General features: G+C 41.3%; 1 protein-coding gene across 1 annotated transcript in view; it reads left to right on the top strand.

Moving 5' to 3' along the window:
* abtb2b (ankyrin repeat and BTB (POZ) domain containing 2b) overlaps window positions 1–14,987 on the top strand; it is a 38,542-nt gene that overhangs the window by 16,291 nt on the left and 7,264 nt on the right. Inside the window, exons 2-3 of the mRNA XM_005737687.1 lie at window positions 7,769–7,918; window positions 10,530–10,740. Coding sequence (XP_005737744.1) covers window positions 7,769–7,918; window positions 10,530–10,740 — 361 coding nt within the window. The remainder of the gene's footprint in view (window positions 1–7,768; window positions 7,919–10,529; window positions 10,741–14,987) is intronic.

The raw sequence follows: 14,987 nt of genomic DNA, 5'->3' as shown, positions 1-14,987 counted from the left end.
ACACACACACACACACACACACACACACACACACACACACACACACACACACACACACACACAGCCAGCTGGACAGTAAAGCTGATTTCTCCTTTTGTCCTATAAACCGGACTCTTGAGGATTGTGATTGTTGTAATATTGTTTCATTTTTGTTAGCATGTGCTACTGAGAGTTGAGTCAGTGTCGAGTTCAGGTTCAGACCGTTGCTCAATGACCATGTTGTCTGCCATCCAAGCTGACTGGCTCTTTGTTCCTACTCTCAAGTTCCAGCTGAGAGAAAATGAGCTGATCACAGAGACAGAAAGGGAGCAATTAGCGCAAATACACACTCACATGCATACACGTAGACAATTTGTACGTGTTTGCCCAGCCCACAGCCCATGAGGAGGTTAACTGTTTCTCTTTTTAAAAGGCCAGCCCTTGATCTGTTACAGGCAATAATGTCCACTCTTATTAAGACCATAAGACAACACTCAGCAGATGGATCTGTTGATGTTTAAAAAGGACAATAATGAGAACTTGTCTATAAACCTAAGCACAGTTACACTGCTCCTATTATACTTGCACTCCTCTATTTTTCCTGTGTTTTATTTTTGTAGTTTTGTTTAAGGGCTTCACCTCATGGGCATTGATTACAAGAGGGTGGATTTGAGGTTATGTTTATATGTGTGCGTAATGACAATCATCCTGTGTCATTAGAGAAACAAGACCAGCTTCCCTGTGCTGTATAGTTACAGCCTGAGTACTGTACAACAAGCCAGCGAACCCTATAAAACAAGTCATCCAATAATAGAGCTATAGTGTCCCTTTCCTGCACACTATATGGAGCATATGGAAAAGGGGATTTCTGAATAAAACGAGCTCACCCCAGGCACCACAGTCAGCCTGGAGTGTAAAATATAAAACATGATTAGAGAGGGTAAGAGGAAGGCAGAGGATAAGGGGAGAAAGCTGAAGTCATGTTTAGGATTAGGGCTGGTTGTGTGGAGCTTAATGTAATATTTTCAAGTCTGTGGGAAACCGAAGCCAGCCCTCCTGAATCCTGCCACTCCTAATATGAGTGAAAGTGTGTTGGGGGTGGTTGTAGGTATGCTACTGCAGAGCATATTTACAGCTCAATGGTCATATTGTTGCACTGATGGAACCACTTAATTTGGCTTGTCAGCATGGCTTTGAGCATGTCTAGATGTTAGATCTTTTATCCATCTTGTTGGAGTTTACAAATGAGCAGCACAGTTCATGGTTGAAGTAACACTTTTAAAAAATATCTGTTGATGTTCAAATAGTAAGACCTAAAACCTTAAGTTCAGACATTCTGTTCACGTTAGTAGTCCCTACATGGAGGTTCAGATCTAATCTTTGTGGCTTTTCATTCTGGGTTTTTGGCTTGACTTCTGACAGTGGAACAATGCAGAAATTAGACTTTCAGCACAGGCGTTGCAATTACATGTCACACTTTTAAATACTTGTTTTCCGATCTTAGTTTTACTCACTTACTTTTAAGCCAGTTCTAAGGGAGCAGTTGGAGGACAGGAGTAGCCCATTATTACCCTACATATCTTTCTAGTAAAGAAAATAGTTTCTCACGTAACTTTGTATCTTAGTGTGTTCTGTAATTGTTCTCAGTCAGTGACTTCAGGACGCTACATTTACACAGCTGATAAGGCTACTTCCCTTTTTAGCCCCAGCTGAAGACCACCTCTGACCTGTGCCCCCCTAAAGCCAGGGGTTGCCAAAGGTGTCAGAGGGATGTTGGCCAGACCTCACTTCACTTGTCTACCAAGGTCTGTGATTTTTCAGGCTTTGAAAGGTGTGTGACTGGGTGTGTGCATGACTGCGTATGAAAGAGAGGCTTAGCTTCTGTTGCCTTTTAATTCAGAACCATAACGATTTGAACACAAATACTGCAGTGTATGGTCACTTTAGTGAATACTGAGATTTTAACTGTCAGCAGCTTCGACTTATGAATGCTTCTCTGTCCATGCTCCACATAGGTAGTGCGAACTTGTATGCTAACTTGTCAAATGCTAGATTATTTTAAGCCCAAATATTAATACCCACTTCAAGTTTCTGAATGGTTCTTTGTCTTACAAAAAAAATCTGTTTAGATAAGATCATTAGGAGGGTTTGCCAGGGCTAGAAAATCCATGTATATTTTTAACACTGTGTACTGTAGTCAGTGGAGCTGACCAAAACTAATCATGGTGATTCAACAGAGATATACACATATACAGTAAGAAAATTGTGTCATCAGTTTTACAGTTATTCTCTCTCTCAAATCCCGGTCAATGCCGTGTTAAAGGCGGAATGCCTAGAAACAAAAGAATGGGGCTGTGCGGGTGACGTTGGAAGTGTGGAAAAACAGGTGTTTTGGAGCCTTTACATATGGAAAACAAGAGGTCAGGTCTATGAGTGAAGGATCACATCTGGCATATGGATTCCACTGGAGAGGAATGAAGCACGAGTGTGGTCGTTTGTGGTGTCAAAGACAAGAGACGGTGGGAGTGATATACGCCCAAAGACAGCTCTTTCAAACACTGTACTATTGTGTGATTGTCCACATTCCAGTCTCCACAAAGGGACAAGTCTATAGCCCCCTAAACCAGAGTCAGAGCTCCTTCTTTGCCAGGGGAAGTGTCTTTGAAGCCCCCTTTCCTTGACTCTCTGATCCATCCACCCTGTAATGAATGAAGAGGCTGTTAAAGGAGGAGAGGCAGGTGTTTACGTGTGTGTGTGTGTGTGTGTGTGTGCGTGCGTGCGTGCATGCTGTGTGTGAGAAGTCTCAAGTTTTCTATCAGCTCAGTGAGAATATGCAGCAATGTATTGTATCTTTCACACGCTCTCTTTACAGTAGACAAAACAGATTAACACACACAGACCAATTATGGTCAAAGAATGTATTTTTTGCCAGTGGGAAGAAGAAGTTAAACCGAAAAGTTAAAATCTAAAAATCACACAGATGTTCTTGCCTTGTTATGTGTGACAGTTATTTTCTGAGAGTTTAAAATGCAGTCTGAAAGCCTGGCATGCCTAACATGCTCTGAATAGGTAAGTTCCCAAGGACGGTGATATGAGAAGCAGTAATGTCCTCCAGAGTCTAGATATCCAGCCTATTAATATTGCTACAAAGCATTTCTGCTGAACAAGTTATTCAAGTAGAACAAACTGTTGCACTGAGAGATAACACAAGAGTAACAGAGTGAGGGTCGAGGCACAAGAAGGAAGGCAAGGATGCATCAACTTTCATCAGCTCTTCCATCAGAGTTTTTGGCATATTGTCCTTGCAGATTGCAGTTTATACTTTAGTTTTTCAATTTTGAAACTGAAACCATGTAACACCACTTATAAAGACACATGGAGTGACAGGCTCCCTGGACTACATTCAAAAAACTTTCTGCACACCAAAAAGTTAGTTGTTGGATTGTTCTGACCTTCTTTCGACAGCATGTCGAACATAGTCGTGAGTGATAGCTTGGCTAAGCTAGGAGCAGCAGTAACGCTCCTGAGAGATGGTTGAGATGGGCTGGGAACTGCCATAGGCTTTGTGGTAAGTTTCAGCTTTGATTTGTTGCCGAGATTCCCCACATGACATTTGCAAGGTCAGCCTCAGAAATGGAACCATAATGACCACAAAAGAATGAATCCCTTGTGTCACTTCTCTTCCCGTGCCTCGCTCTCTTCATAGTCTCAGATATTCCTGCCTTTCCCCCAGTTCCTCTTCAGTTATATTCTTTCTTTTTTTTTCTACATGACTCATTTGTCTTCCTATAAAGCTCTGCGACCTAAGTCGCTTTCCTCCCTGCCCTCATCCTGTCATCTTATCCTCTGCTTCTCCCAGAGAAAAATAATTCACATAGTACTGGAGCTGCTGGTACTCATATTATTTAGTGGTGGTGGAGACAGGCCCTGGTTGGCTTTCAGACCTACATCAGGCCCAAATGACGCAGGCTCGGGTTCAGGGTGAGGCAAGCAACGGGGTGGGACTGTGAGAAACACTAAGTGGTTTTAACCATTTGCCACAGCTTTGAAATATTACAGAATAAATTGAAGCTGTGTTAACATTTTTAAAGATTCTGCTTCAGATCTTCTTGCAACATGCTAATATAGGCTTAATATTCTTGAAAGGTCAACAAGCATCGTGTTTAAAGAGCTTCAGTTTTTCAGTTTGAGGCTGGTACGCTTCACAACTGAAACCAGGTCGATGTTAGTAATGGGTTTCTCTTTTTAAGTTAAGGTTTTGAGGAAAGAAATAACATCAATTTGACTTTTTTGTTAATAAATCCAACTACAGGGAGTCAAAATAAGTGTTAAGTTTTATAGCACTGCTCATTTCTAAAGACAAGTCTTGCACCTTCATATTCATATTTTTACTCACCCACAGTAACAAGACAGATCTTTCAAAATTGCTTTTACAGCTTGAACTAAGCTATATTTGAGTGAGTTCTTCTGATTGCACATGACAAACAGCATACTACTCTGACTTTGAGGCCACTGTGGCTATAGTGTCCACAAAGCATGACTGTGTACACACAGTAAAGCACCTGAGGTGTTATTCCATCTACAGAGGAAGAGAAACTGAAATCATCAGACTCCTGTCTCACATGTATGCAGCATGTGTTTTAACAAACTTCCCTCAACTTTCCTTGGAAAGATTGCCAAAGGCCTTTGTAGAATACTGTAGAAACCCCCCCCCCCAAAAAAATTCCCATGAGGCCTTTCTATATAAAATCACAGCTGACGTTGCACATAATGCACATTTGCATTCTTTTATCTGGACAGATGACAGTGTATTGGTGTGTTTGTGCTCATCCGTGATTAGGAATGAGTTGAAGCTTGTGTATAATTTGTTTGTGTGGCATGTAACAGAAGTAGTCTGCCACAGCCAGCCGTTTCTATTGTGTTGGAATGGGGAGTCAGCACATATAATACGAGTCAGATGGTGCAGAGAAAGTACGAGAGAGAGAGACTAGATTTCCCCTTTGGCAGAAGTCAGTGTATCATGTACCCTGTGTTGAGTAATCCAGTGCTAACACCTTTAGATATTCAAGCTGTCAGGTCCCCCTGATTACAAATTGCACTGAGGTGACTGCTACTGTCTGGGCGGGGGACTCGTCTCAGTCATAAATCATGCAGTATAATAAGAACAAATCCTGCTAACCTGTTTGGGCAGAGACTCAGTGCAATACAGTACTTACTGAAACACACTGTGACTCTGGCACATGACTCTATCAATGAGGCAGCATATTTAGAATCAGTCATGATCACATGTCAAAGTTATTTAGTCTTTGATGAACTCCACCCATTGGCGCTGACCGCTACATGGTTTTCACACATTCACTGCACCCCTTCAACATTTCTAGACATTAGTTGATGGAAAAGCAAATGTCAGATGCAGTCAGATCAGACACTGAACACCCTATAACCTTAACCCTTCACCCTGTAATCTTTAATTGTGTTGATATGTGAGACACAAGTAATTGTCCAGTGAATTCACAGAGAGCAATGTTTCTTGTTTGTCTTGCACGCTCCATGCAGGCAGAACCATCACTTAAACCAAACAAAGTGTTTCCTGTAGTGCGAAGCCCTTTGAAGTGGATTATCTTCAGTTAGGTGCTATATGAGAGAAAGGACATCTTGAGACAATGCCCCTATCTTATTCTTCCAACAGTTTACCTCCAAAGATGGCTTGTGGTAGTTGTGTGTCACTTTCAAAGGCCTCTGTTGCCTCTTGTCTATACTTATATGAAAGACCAGAAACAAGATTGTAAGTATGAAGCCTGCCATATTTTTCATATGTGTTTACATCATTTCAAAAATATGAAATATACTGAATATATTATACCCAGGCATTTTGGTGTATCTGAAGGCTTTAAAACAAAAGTATATATCCAAAAATGTATGTGTGGTTTCCCTTGGTGTTCTTTCAACATTCCTCCTTTGCCTTCCTTGATTCTGTCAGCAGTAAAAGTATCGTTATCTCTTGCTGGCATGTATCACTAAAAAGAAGAGGCTGTAGTGTAAGATGATGGGATTTTATTTCAACATGTTTCAGCAGTTTTTTTTCTTTCAACATCCCCACTCTGATTCCAGTGAGAACACAGCACTTGCCGGAAGCACATGGGAATGTCATTTTAGGGACGGTAGCCCATGTTTTCCCTTTTGGGAGAGAAGGGAGAGTTTAAGATGATGCAGCTTTTTTTCCTCTGGCTTCATAAATAAATCACAAACCTGCTCTGATCATCTTTCCTCTTTTCCATTTCTCTTTTTCATCCTCGGCCCCTTATTTCCTCTGGCTTGGCAGAAAGCTTGCTTCATATTCAGAAGCCAAAATAAAGGTTAACTTTTGGGCAGCTAACTGTATTCAGATCAATTAGATGCACAGTAGCTACCTCGGCTTTCAACCAAAAAGACTAAAAACAAACCAGGCAAAACTAATTAAGCTGGGAGCTTTACCCAGGAGATCTTTTCTGAAAGACAGAAAAGGCCACTCTGTGTTCTTACTTTGACTGGTCGCTACTGTTATCCATTTTAGTTGGAACACAGCAATTAGAGCAGTGAAAGAACTGGACATTATGTCGTTATGCAAGAAATGATTGTATCTCCTTGCCTGCTCATCTGACAACCAGGTTTTTTTTTTTTGTTGTAACATTACATATTCAAACTGTCGGAGATGGTTGGGTTGGACTAACTGGGTCTGCTGAGTGTTTATTCAAAGAGGAAATGCCAAATGTGTTCATGATTGGCCATAGTTTCATCAGTAGCTGTGCCTCATAATTTAGTACAATTATGAATTTTGTCTCACAACTGGTGAAATTGTATTATTTTAATGTGCTGGAAACAACCATGTTATAATGTTTGCTTATGTATTTCAATTAAGATGTTTCCCGATTAGTTGTGTTTTTTTCACTTCCTCTTTTTGCATGATAAAATCTAAAACTATAAAGGATGTATTTAGCTAGTGCTGCTAAGCACGTCCGCTGTATGGGTTATAACAGGGGTAGGCAACTCCAGGCCTCGAGTGCTGCAGGTTTTAGATGTGTCCATGATCCATCACAGCTGATTTTAAGGGCTAAATGACTCCTCAGCATTTCTGAAGTTCTCCAGAGGCCTGGTAATGAACTAATCATTTGATTCAGGTGTGTTAACCCAGGGTGCGATCTAAAACCTGCAGGACACCGGCACTCGAGGCCTGGAGTTGCCCACCCCTGGGTTATAATGAAGGTTGCTGTCTGTGCTACCATCATTTTTTATCCTTATCTACCAGTATACCTCTGTCTCACTTACTGTTCCTTCATACATCAGACAAATCAGCCTCAACCATCATGCATCTACTAACTTTGCAACCCTTATTCCTTTACAGACAGACAACATATGTCTTTTCTGCGGTGTTAAAATAATCGCATGTTAGTAATGTTAAAGGCAAGTATTTGGAATAACACAAAATTCATAACTTTGTTTTGGTTTTACTCAACATGTGTCTAAAACAGTTTTGACTGGTTTTGTTTGCATTAGCCTCATGTCACTATGTGCTCTGTTTACTTTCCTGAATGTGCTGAGAGCAAGGCTCAGATTCCCTTGTGTGTTTGGTTGCCCTCAGTGGTGTGGATTACATGTTATAAGGATTACGACGGCTGCAGTGAGCAAATACCGGTCGTGTAGGGATTTCTACAACAGCAGTCCTGATGGATATTTCAGAAGTTATGGACGTCGATTTAAATGATTCATATCATATCTAAATATCTGTTCCTTTTTGCTTCTGTGCCTGTAGGTGTTTTGTCCCTCCCAGCCCATTTCAGTCCCTACACAGAGAACCAACAGTCGTCTGTGGACAGCAGGGAGGATGCTTATGCCCAGCTGGAGCTGAGGACACTGGAACAGTCACTGCTGGCTACCTGTGTAGGCAGCATCTCTGAACTCAGTGAGTACACATATTGTAAATAGTGTTTGTGGTCCTGATTAGAAGCATTTTTTCACATTATGTTTTAATTGATTAAATTCCTCTGAGCTGTGAAGCTACACAGTATCCTTGCCAGAAAAGACAAGTACCAGTTCCCAGAAATAATAAAATGTCCTGACTTTAAAAAAATGTTGGTGCTTGACCACAAATGCTTTTTTCTTGCTCTTCTCTTAAAGACACATAACCTTTTATTTTTTAATTCAACAGAAAATAATAGTTCAGACAGCAAAGTAGGCAGCAAAGATAACATATAATTATCACTTTCTGTCCCGAGTCTCATTGTGTGCCTGAATCTGCAAGTCATCTAATGCCGGCTCTTCTAAAAATAAACAGCGGATCAGTTTATCTACACATGGAGCTCTGGAGAATAAAGTCACAGTGCCTCAGATTGTACATTTGTCATCTGTAATTTGTTTGCAAAGCAGTACACAGTCTTTTTTTCAGTGAAGTTGGTCCACAATGCAACACTTGGACTGTGTCAGCATGCCTCAGACTTTATTGACTTTATTAGAGCCTGCTGTCAGTCTGAATACAATTGCATCCGTCTTTTCTTCTGATGTTTTCCTTTGGATTGATGTAGTAATACAAAGTATAAAGCCGCTGAAAAGCCTGGTACTTATTTGTCCATTAGGTATTAGACCTTGAATGATTGGACGGATTCTTTGTTTAAACATAGACAGCTCTAGACATTCATACGCATCGTGGATGGTAAACACAGAGTCATGCAGGCACACAGCTTTACTGTACTCTACAGTACGTGTGGTCTGTTCAAACTGCAGGCTGCGAGGGAGTTGGCAGCAACGAGGGGTAGGAATAACAAGTAAGATAAAAACAGGAATAGAGTTAGTTTGAGAGATGGAAGTTTGTAAGGCAGAGGATTCAATTTAAGGAGCGAGTGGGTTTAGAGGTGTGGAGAGTCAGGAGGAAATGATGGAGAGGTAGAGAGGTGAAGATGGAGAGTTTTGGGGCATGCACAGAGGAAACGTGGATATTAGAGTTGGATGGAGCAGGGATACATTTCCTTCTCTAAATGAGCTAACACTTTGCTGTTTGTTCCTAAAGCACAAGGCCACGGTTCATACACCGCTGAAGTTAGTGAGGCATTAAGAAAGTATACACATGCACTCAGACAAAGACACACTCTTTCTCTCAGTAGTCTCTTTGTGCAACATCTCTCTGGTGGGGTGAATTTGTGCTGTTCTGGGCAGGGCTGATATCCAGACCAATTCACACCTAGAAACACACACAGGCTTGTGTCTGCTAATTCACATACACGCCGCAAAAACACGGTGGGTTTGGCACTCTGATCCTAGCCCAAGACACCAGGCAGACACAGGAGCATCTGTACCAAGCTGCCCGGCTTTACTCGATCACTCAACTGGACTAGGCCAGACACACAAACACACACCATACACAAACATGGTGGATAACTGATAGTAGGCTACAGCACATTTCAACTATATGGGCAAAATTGTAGGGGAAGCAGCATAATAAACACACTGGCTATGGGAAAATGCAGCTTTCACAAAGACTCCAATATATCTGTAATCTAAGAGTGAAGTTATTCATTGGCATCTGACCCCCGGAGCTCAGTTTTGCTTCAAGGCACAATATATTCTGGAAAGGAGAGGCTCTCCATCATGGCCAGTGATTCCTACGAGACCTCCTGGAGCAACTGCTGGTGGTGTTTATCACAAAGGGGGCCCTTCAGCTTTAAGTGGGGTCTGTTTTGGGAGGGTTACCCAGCCTAATCCCCTAGAAGTACCCCAAACCTCTTAATGCTGACACACAAACACACTCGCACTGTTGAATTCTTCACCCTTAGCTGATGTGCTGTCTTTTTACCCGGGGGTAATTATGCTAAATGAGTGTTACAAGATCCCAAGTTCATCCTGGGCTCCCTCGTTCACACCGCCTCTCCCTGCCCCTCCTCCATTTCCCTGTCCCTGTGACGACTGTCCACTTTACACTTTCTTTAATGCCTAAGATCTCTTTTCCTGTCGGTCTGGCTCTCTCTCTCTCTTTTTTTTTTTTTTAAAGAATTTTTGCATATCACACTGAACATATTTTAAGCAAAATGTACTTTTATTCAGTTGCACATAGTTCACTGCTTGAGTATAAACTGATGAATCATCTGATGAGCACCATTATACAAACAGCTTTCATTTAAGTGTTCGCTGTCAAATCGCTATATTCTACTTTCTGAAAAGACTTAATGTTAGCATTGCTATTATCACGTGACTGACGCATAACTTTCACGGTAGAGGGTTTTTAACTACTCTGCTACTACATGAACAGTTCAGTAGAGCCTTGATCATGGGTGAATGGCTATTTAGACTGGTCGTCTGGCTTTGCTAATGACAAATACCACTAGAGACATGGTTGGAGGGGGGAATCCAGTTTGACTGAGAGCCCATGGGGCTTTTAATGTAAACAGTTTTTAATATGCCACTCATTTATGTCCATAAACTGATTTTTCATACTGCACTACAGAATCAGGAAAATCATTTTTAACCTTCAGTTTTTTAAATTGCATATGACTTGTTAACTGTCAATGTTTCTGTGGTTCCAGGTGACTTGGTGTCCCGTGCAATGCACCACATGCAGCGCCTGAGCTCAGTACGTCCAGGGCTGAGCCCTGCCCGCCACGCCCGTCCTCAACAGCCTGTGTCCTGGTCGCCTGACGCCCTCCACACCCTTTACTACTTCCTGCGTTGCCCACAAATGGAGTCCATGGAGAATCCCAATCTGGATCCCCCACGCATGGCACTTAGCAAAGAGAGGTGGGAATTATGCATGACTGGACACAAGCAGTTTAGATGCTCCCTCTCTGGGTGCAAAATAGGCGGTGAAATCACAGATCTAATCTTAATCATTGACCTTGTTCCATTTTGTGTTAGACCCCCCCCCCACCCCCCTTTCACAGAAAATAAGTGGTACTCCTGATTTTCCCTTTCATACATTTGATGCTTATCTCCCTAAATACATTTGTAATTTCAAATGATTCGGTTTTATTCATGAAGCTGACCAAAATACAGTCAATGCCAAGAAGTGTAGCCACTGCAAATAAACAAACCCAAATTGAAACCTTCAAAAATGAACAAATGGGTTCTCAATGAAGTGAAAAGCTTTTTGCAGGCAACGCTTCACTTTCATCCTTTTCCTAATCCCATTAGCCTTTGTTCATTTAAGTGTTAACTTTCTGTTGTTGAATTACAAGCAAGAAAAGGCTTCTAGGTGTCAGCAGTAGTGCGATAGAAGGGTGACTTGCACCTTTAGAGTGTAAATTAGGCTGAAGACTGGTGATTAAAAGAATTTTAAGAGGTGGAAATGGTCTGTAATTTTGTTAGGGTCTGCTCAATCTTCCTTAGTTGCATTGAAAAAGTCTGGCAGTTTTTGTGTTCCCTTTATTTCCTGTTGTTTCTTGGAATGAAAATGTTTGCTCAGTCTGGACACAGTGCAGCACATTCCACTTGTTTTTTATTTAAAGTTGTGGCTTTATCTACAAACCTTCCATACCAACCCCTTCCGTATGTTTGGAGGTGTCTCTGGGAAATTACAGCGTTTCTTGCTTTTTTTGCTTTCTACAGAAGTAACTGTTGAGTAACACTCAGCCGAGTCACGTCTCTATTCTCAAAAAATGTGCTAAAACGTTCGAAAACATTGCATTACATCACTGTTGTTCACAGTGGTTTGCAGTTCTGATACTGTGATATTCAGCACTTCAGATAAATGTGATGGATTATGTGCCTTCGGTTAAGGTAACATGACAAAAGTAGTTGTGCCTGCCAACACACATGAGGTCTGCTCTCAGAAAGAAATCTTCAATTATGTTTTTGTGCCAGAAATGTAAAAACTGGCAGCAATAGGTGTTCGTGGCTTAATTACATTTTTCATACTGATTTATACAGGCATGTCTAAAGGTAACATAAGCATATATAAACGTGCTGGCGCTCCCACTAAGGTGTGAGTGTTCAGTTTGCAGCAGTAAATCAGTTAATGTTGTTGACGAGATTTTGCCCTTTAATGCTGATAATGAAAATCACATGTTAGGATTATGATGAAGGCATAGCATCTGTCAGGTGTTTATAGTTACATGAATGTTTTCACAGTGAAATCACCAAAAATATCCACCTTGTCTTCCCTTTATTACACGTTTGTATGGAAATAAACCCAGCTGCCTCCTGTGCATTTAATAAAAAGCAGACAAAGTGCATGTGAGACAAAGTCCCCATTAGCTTCAAAGTGAACACAACAGCAAATATACACCCTTTTCTTTCACCTGGCTGTTGTTATAATTCCTCAGATGTTTTTAAGGCTGGATGTATATCAGCCTAGTTTATGTGTCCAGGATAAAACAGTTTGGCATCCCATCATACTTTATGCTTTTTTTTTTCTTTCTTGACAGCTGCTGCACACAGGTTTGCCTTTCTGCATGTTCATATTCCTATCTCTTTGTGACTGCGTGTCTGTGAATGTTAGAGAACACACTCAGGTGGTGTGAAAACCTGGTAGTGATTACAATACAAGTGCCTGGTAATGATACAGGCTTCTCTCCTCCAGTGGGCCTCTCCCTCTATCTGGCTCAGCCTCTATTAAGAGCTGTGTAAAACCTTTGGTGGAAACCCAAAACCACCAGATCTGTGTGGGCCACATCGTCAGACATTAGAGGGAGCCTGGTGAGAGCCTTATTGCCGAATCCTTGAGAGTACAAGAGAAACCCTCTTTGTTTTGATCCTCTTAAAGCTGGTGCTTAGTTGTGAGTAATAATCTTGTTTTGGAGTAAGAGGGCGCTTAAAGCGTGGGAGGGCAGATATTATTGTCTTATTTTCACACTCCACTATTTAAACATACAGAAAAAAGTTGATCAGAAACAATTAACTTTTTTTTTGTTTTTTACTATTATTGCAACTTCACTAAAAAGCAGCACTTCCAACATTCTTCTAAACAGACCCCCTACTCCTCTGCTTCCTCAAGGAAAAGAGATGATTTTAATAATGGAGCTTACTTCTAACTGCATTTACATCAGCTATGGTTATGTCTCCATTCATATCTGAGCCTTTACGATTGCAATCTGAAACAAGATCAGTGGTTAACCTTGACCCTTTGGCAAATTGTGATGAGGTCCGCTTTAAAAGCTGATTTAAGTTCCTTTCGGGTTATAGGTTTTATAAGACACATGGGGCCAGTGTAGCGTGTGTGATTTTTGCCTCCTAGGTAGAAAAGCCTTTGCTTTTCATTTTGGACAGGTCAGCGTTCGAACACACCTGACCATGATTTGAGCTCACTGTCTTTATGACCTACCAGATGGTGGTAAGCAACGCACCATGAATCAAAGCTAACGTTTACATGCTCACGTGTTGGAGAGTTTGTGTATGTCGGTGCTTCTATATCCTGCTGTTCTCTGTATGAAGCCTTAGTATGAGAAGTCAGTAAGCTAGCCAGAGGCACTATCTGGTTTCGGTCTTAACAGGCTCTGTGGCTTTTGATGTTGCAGAGACTCTGATGAAGCTAAAATTTGCGTTTCAGGCTGAGGGGCATAACCCGGACACATACGAGGGTCAAAAGGAAGGCATATGTTAAAAAAAAAAAAGGAGATTGGTCCTATAGGAGAGATAGGATGGGACATTATAAGTGTGCATCTGTCAGCAGTACATGTCTGGCTAATTGGTATAAGAATGCAGCTAAATATCTTGTCAAACACTATTGTCCATTATTAATAGAAAAACTCTACCTTTATTGTTGGCTGATTGACAAAAGGAAGGACAGAGGGGGGAAATCTGGATGATAACTGTAGCAAAGTTGGCTCTAGTTAGTGTCTGATTGCAGGCGTGCAGTCAAGTAGTAGGGTGGATACCTATGACATTCAGGAAGCCACACACAAATGAACAGACACACTCACACAGCCCAATTTGTGTTGAGTGGAGGCCATTAAGGGAGAAATAAACATTGATTCCCAAGCCCATTGAGCCCATCCTCAGAAACGTGACATTCTTATCACTCTGCACCCTCTGAACTACCCACAGACTACCGCCCAACCCCCGTCTTCATTTCGACATACCCCACCTGCTATCTCCCAAACACTTAAAACCTTCATTATATGCACCTACCAGTCACACTTAATCATCCCTCCTCCCCTCGATCCCCTTGTCTGCTTGTTAACTGTCACGCCTGGGTGACAGCAGAAGCTCCTCCCTTTGACTGACTAGCTACTGATAAAGTACTGAGGCAACATCTGAGAGAATAGCTCTTGAAGAGCTGACAGCAGAGGAGCTGCAGATGCCCAAAATTCAGTTAAGGCCTCAAATGTCAGCAAAAAAAGTTATTATTAGACTCTGCAGAACGGTGTTAATTATCAAACAAGCATGGCTTTATTATTAACCACTAATTTCATACAGTCTAGCTAAGAAAAGCTTTATTATTTATGTAAGTTGGGATGCAGCTGTTTGTTCAATTTATGTTATATCAGGTTCATGTTTTAAAAGCTCCACATCAATTGTGAGGAGGAGAGCCATTTTGCAATATGCATTATTAACAAACCCGTGATGAACGAGTGCTCTTGTGCAGAAGGTTCTTTGCTATAGGAAGCCTCCTACTGCTTTTTAAAGTAAGCACAGTAAGGAGAGTAAATGGCACAGCAGTGCTACTGACACTAACTATAATCCCAAAATACATTGCTGTGTTCTTGTATACTGCCCATGCTTTTGCTACCATGGATATTCATTATGTAAGTCTTTCATTTTCCAAGAACAAAGGAATGGCCACTGATAAAAAACAATGTCTTAGCATGAGAAAGGCAGTCTAATAACACAGAGACGTTGTTCAAACAATCATTAACGGCTCTTAAATGAGGCTTCATATGATCAAAAGCAAACAGCAGTCACATTCCTGCTAATTTGTCATTGTTCACAAACACATTCTATTCACATATGGTGGGAGAGAGGCGCAGACGAGAAGGGACTGATAGCAGATAACAAGCTAGACCATAAAAGGACAAATGCAAAGACCGCAATCAAACAATGACTTTCAA

Source organism: Pundamilia nyererei, unplaced genomic scaffold (genome assembly GCF_000239375.1).
Source record: "Pundamilia nyererei isolate P.nyererei 1_Seehausen unplaced genomic scaffold, PunNye1.0 scaffold00078, whole genome shotgun sequence".
NCBI classification, from domain to species: Eukaryota; Metazoa; Chordata; class Actinopteri; order Cichliformes; family Cichlidae; genus Pundamilia; species Pundamilia nyererei.
This window is presented reverse-complemented; position numbering and strand designations above follow the sequence as displayed.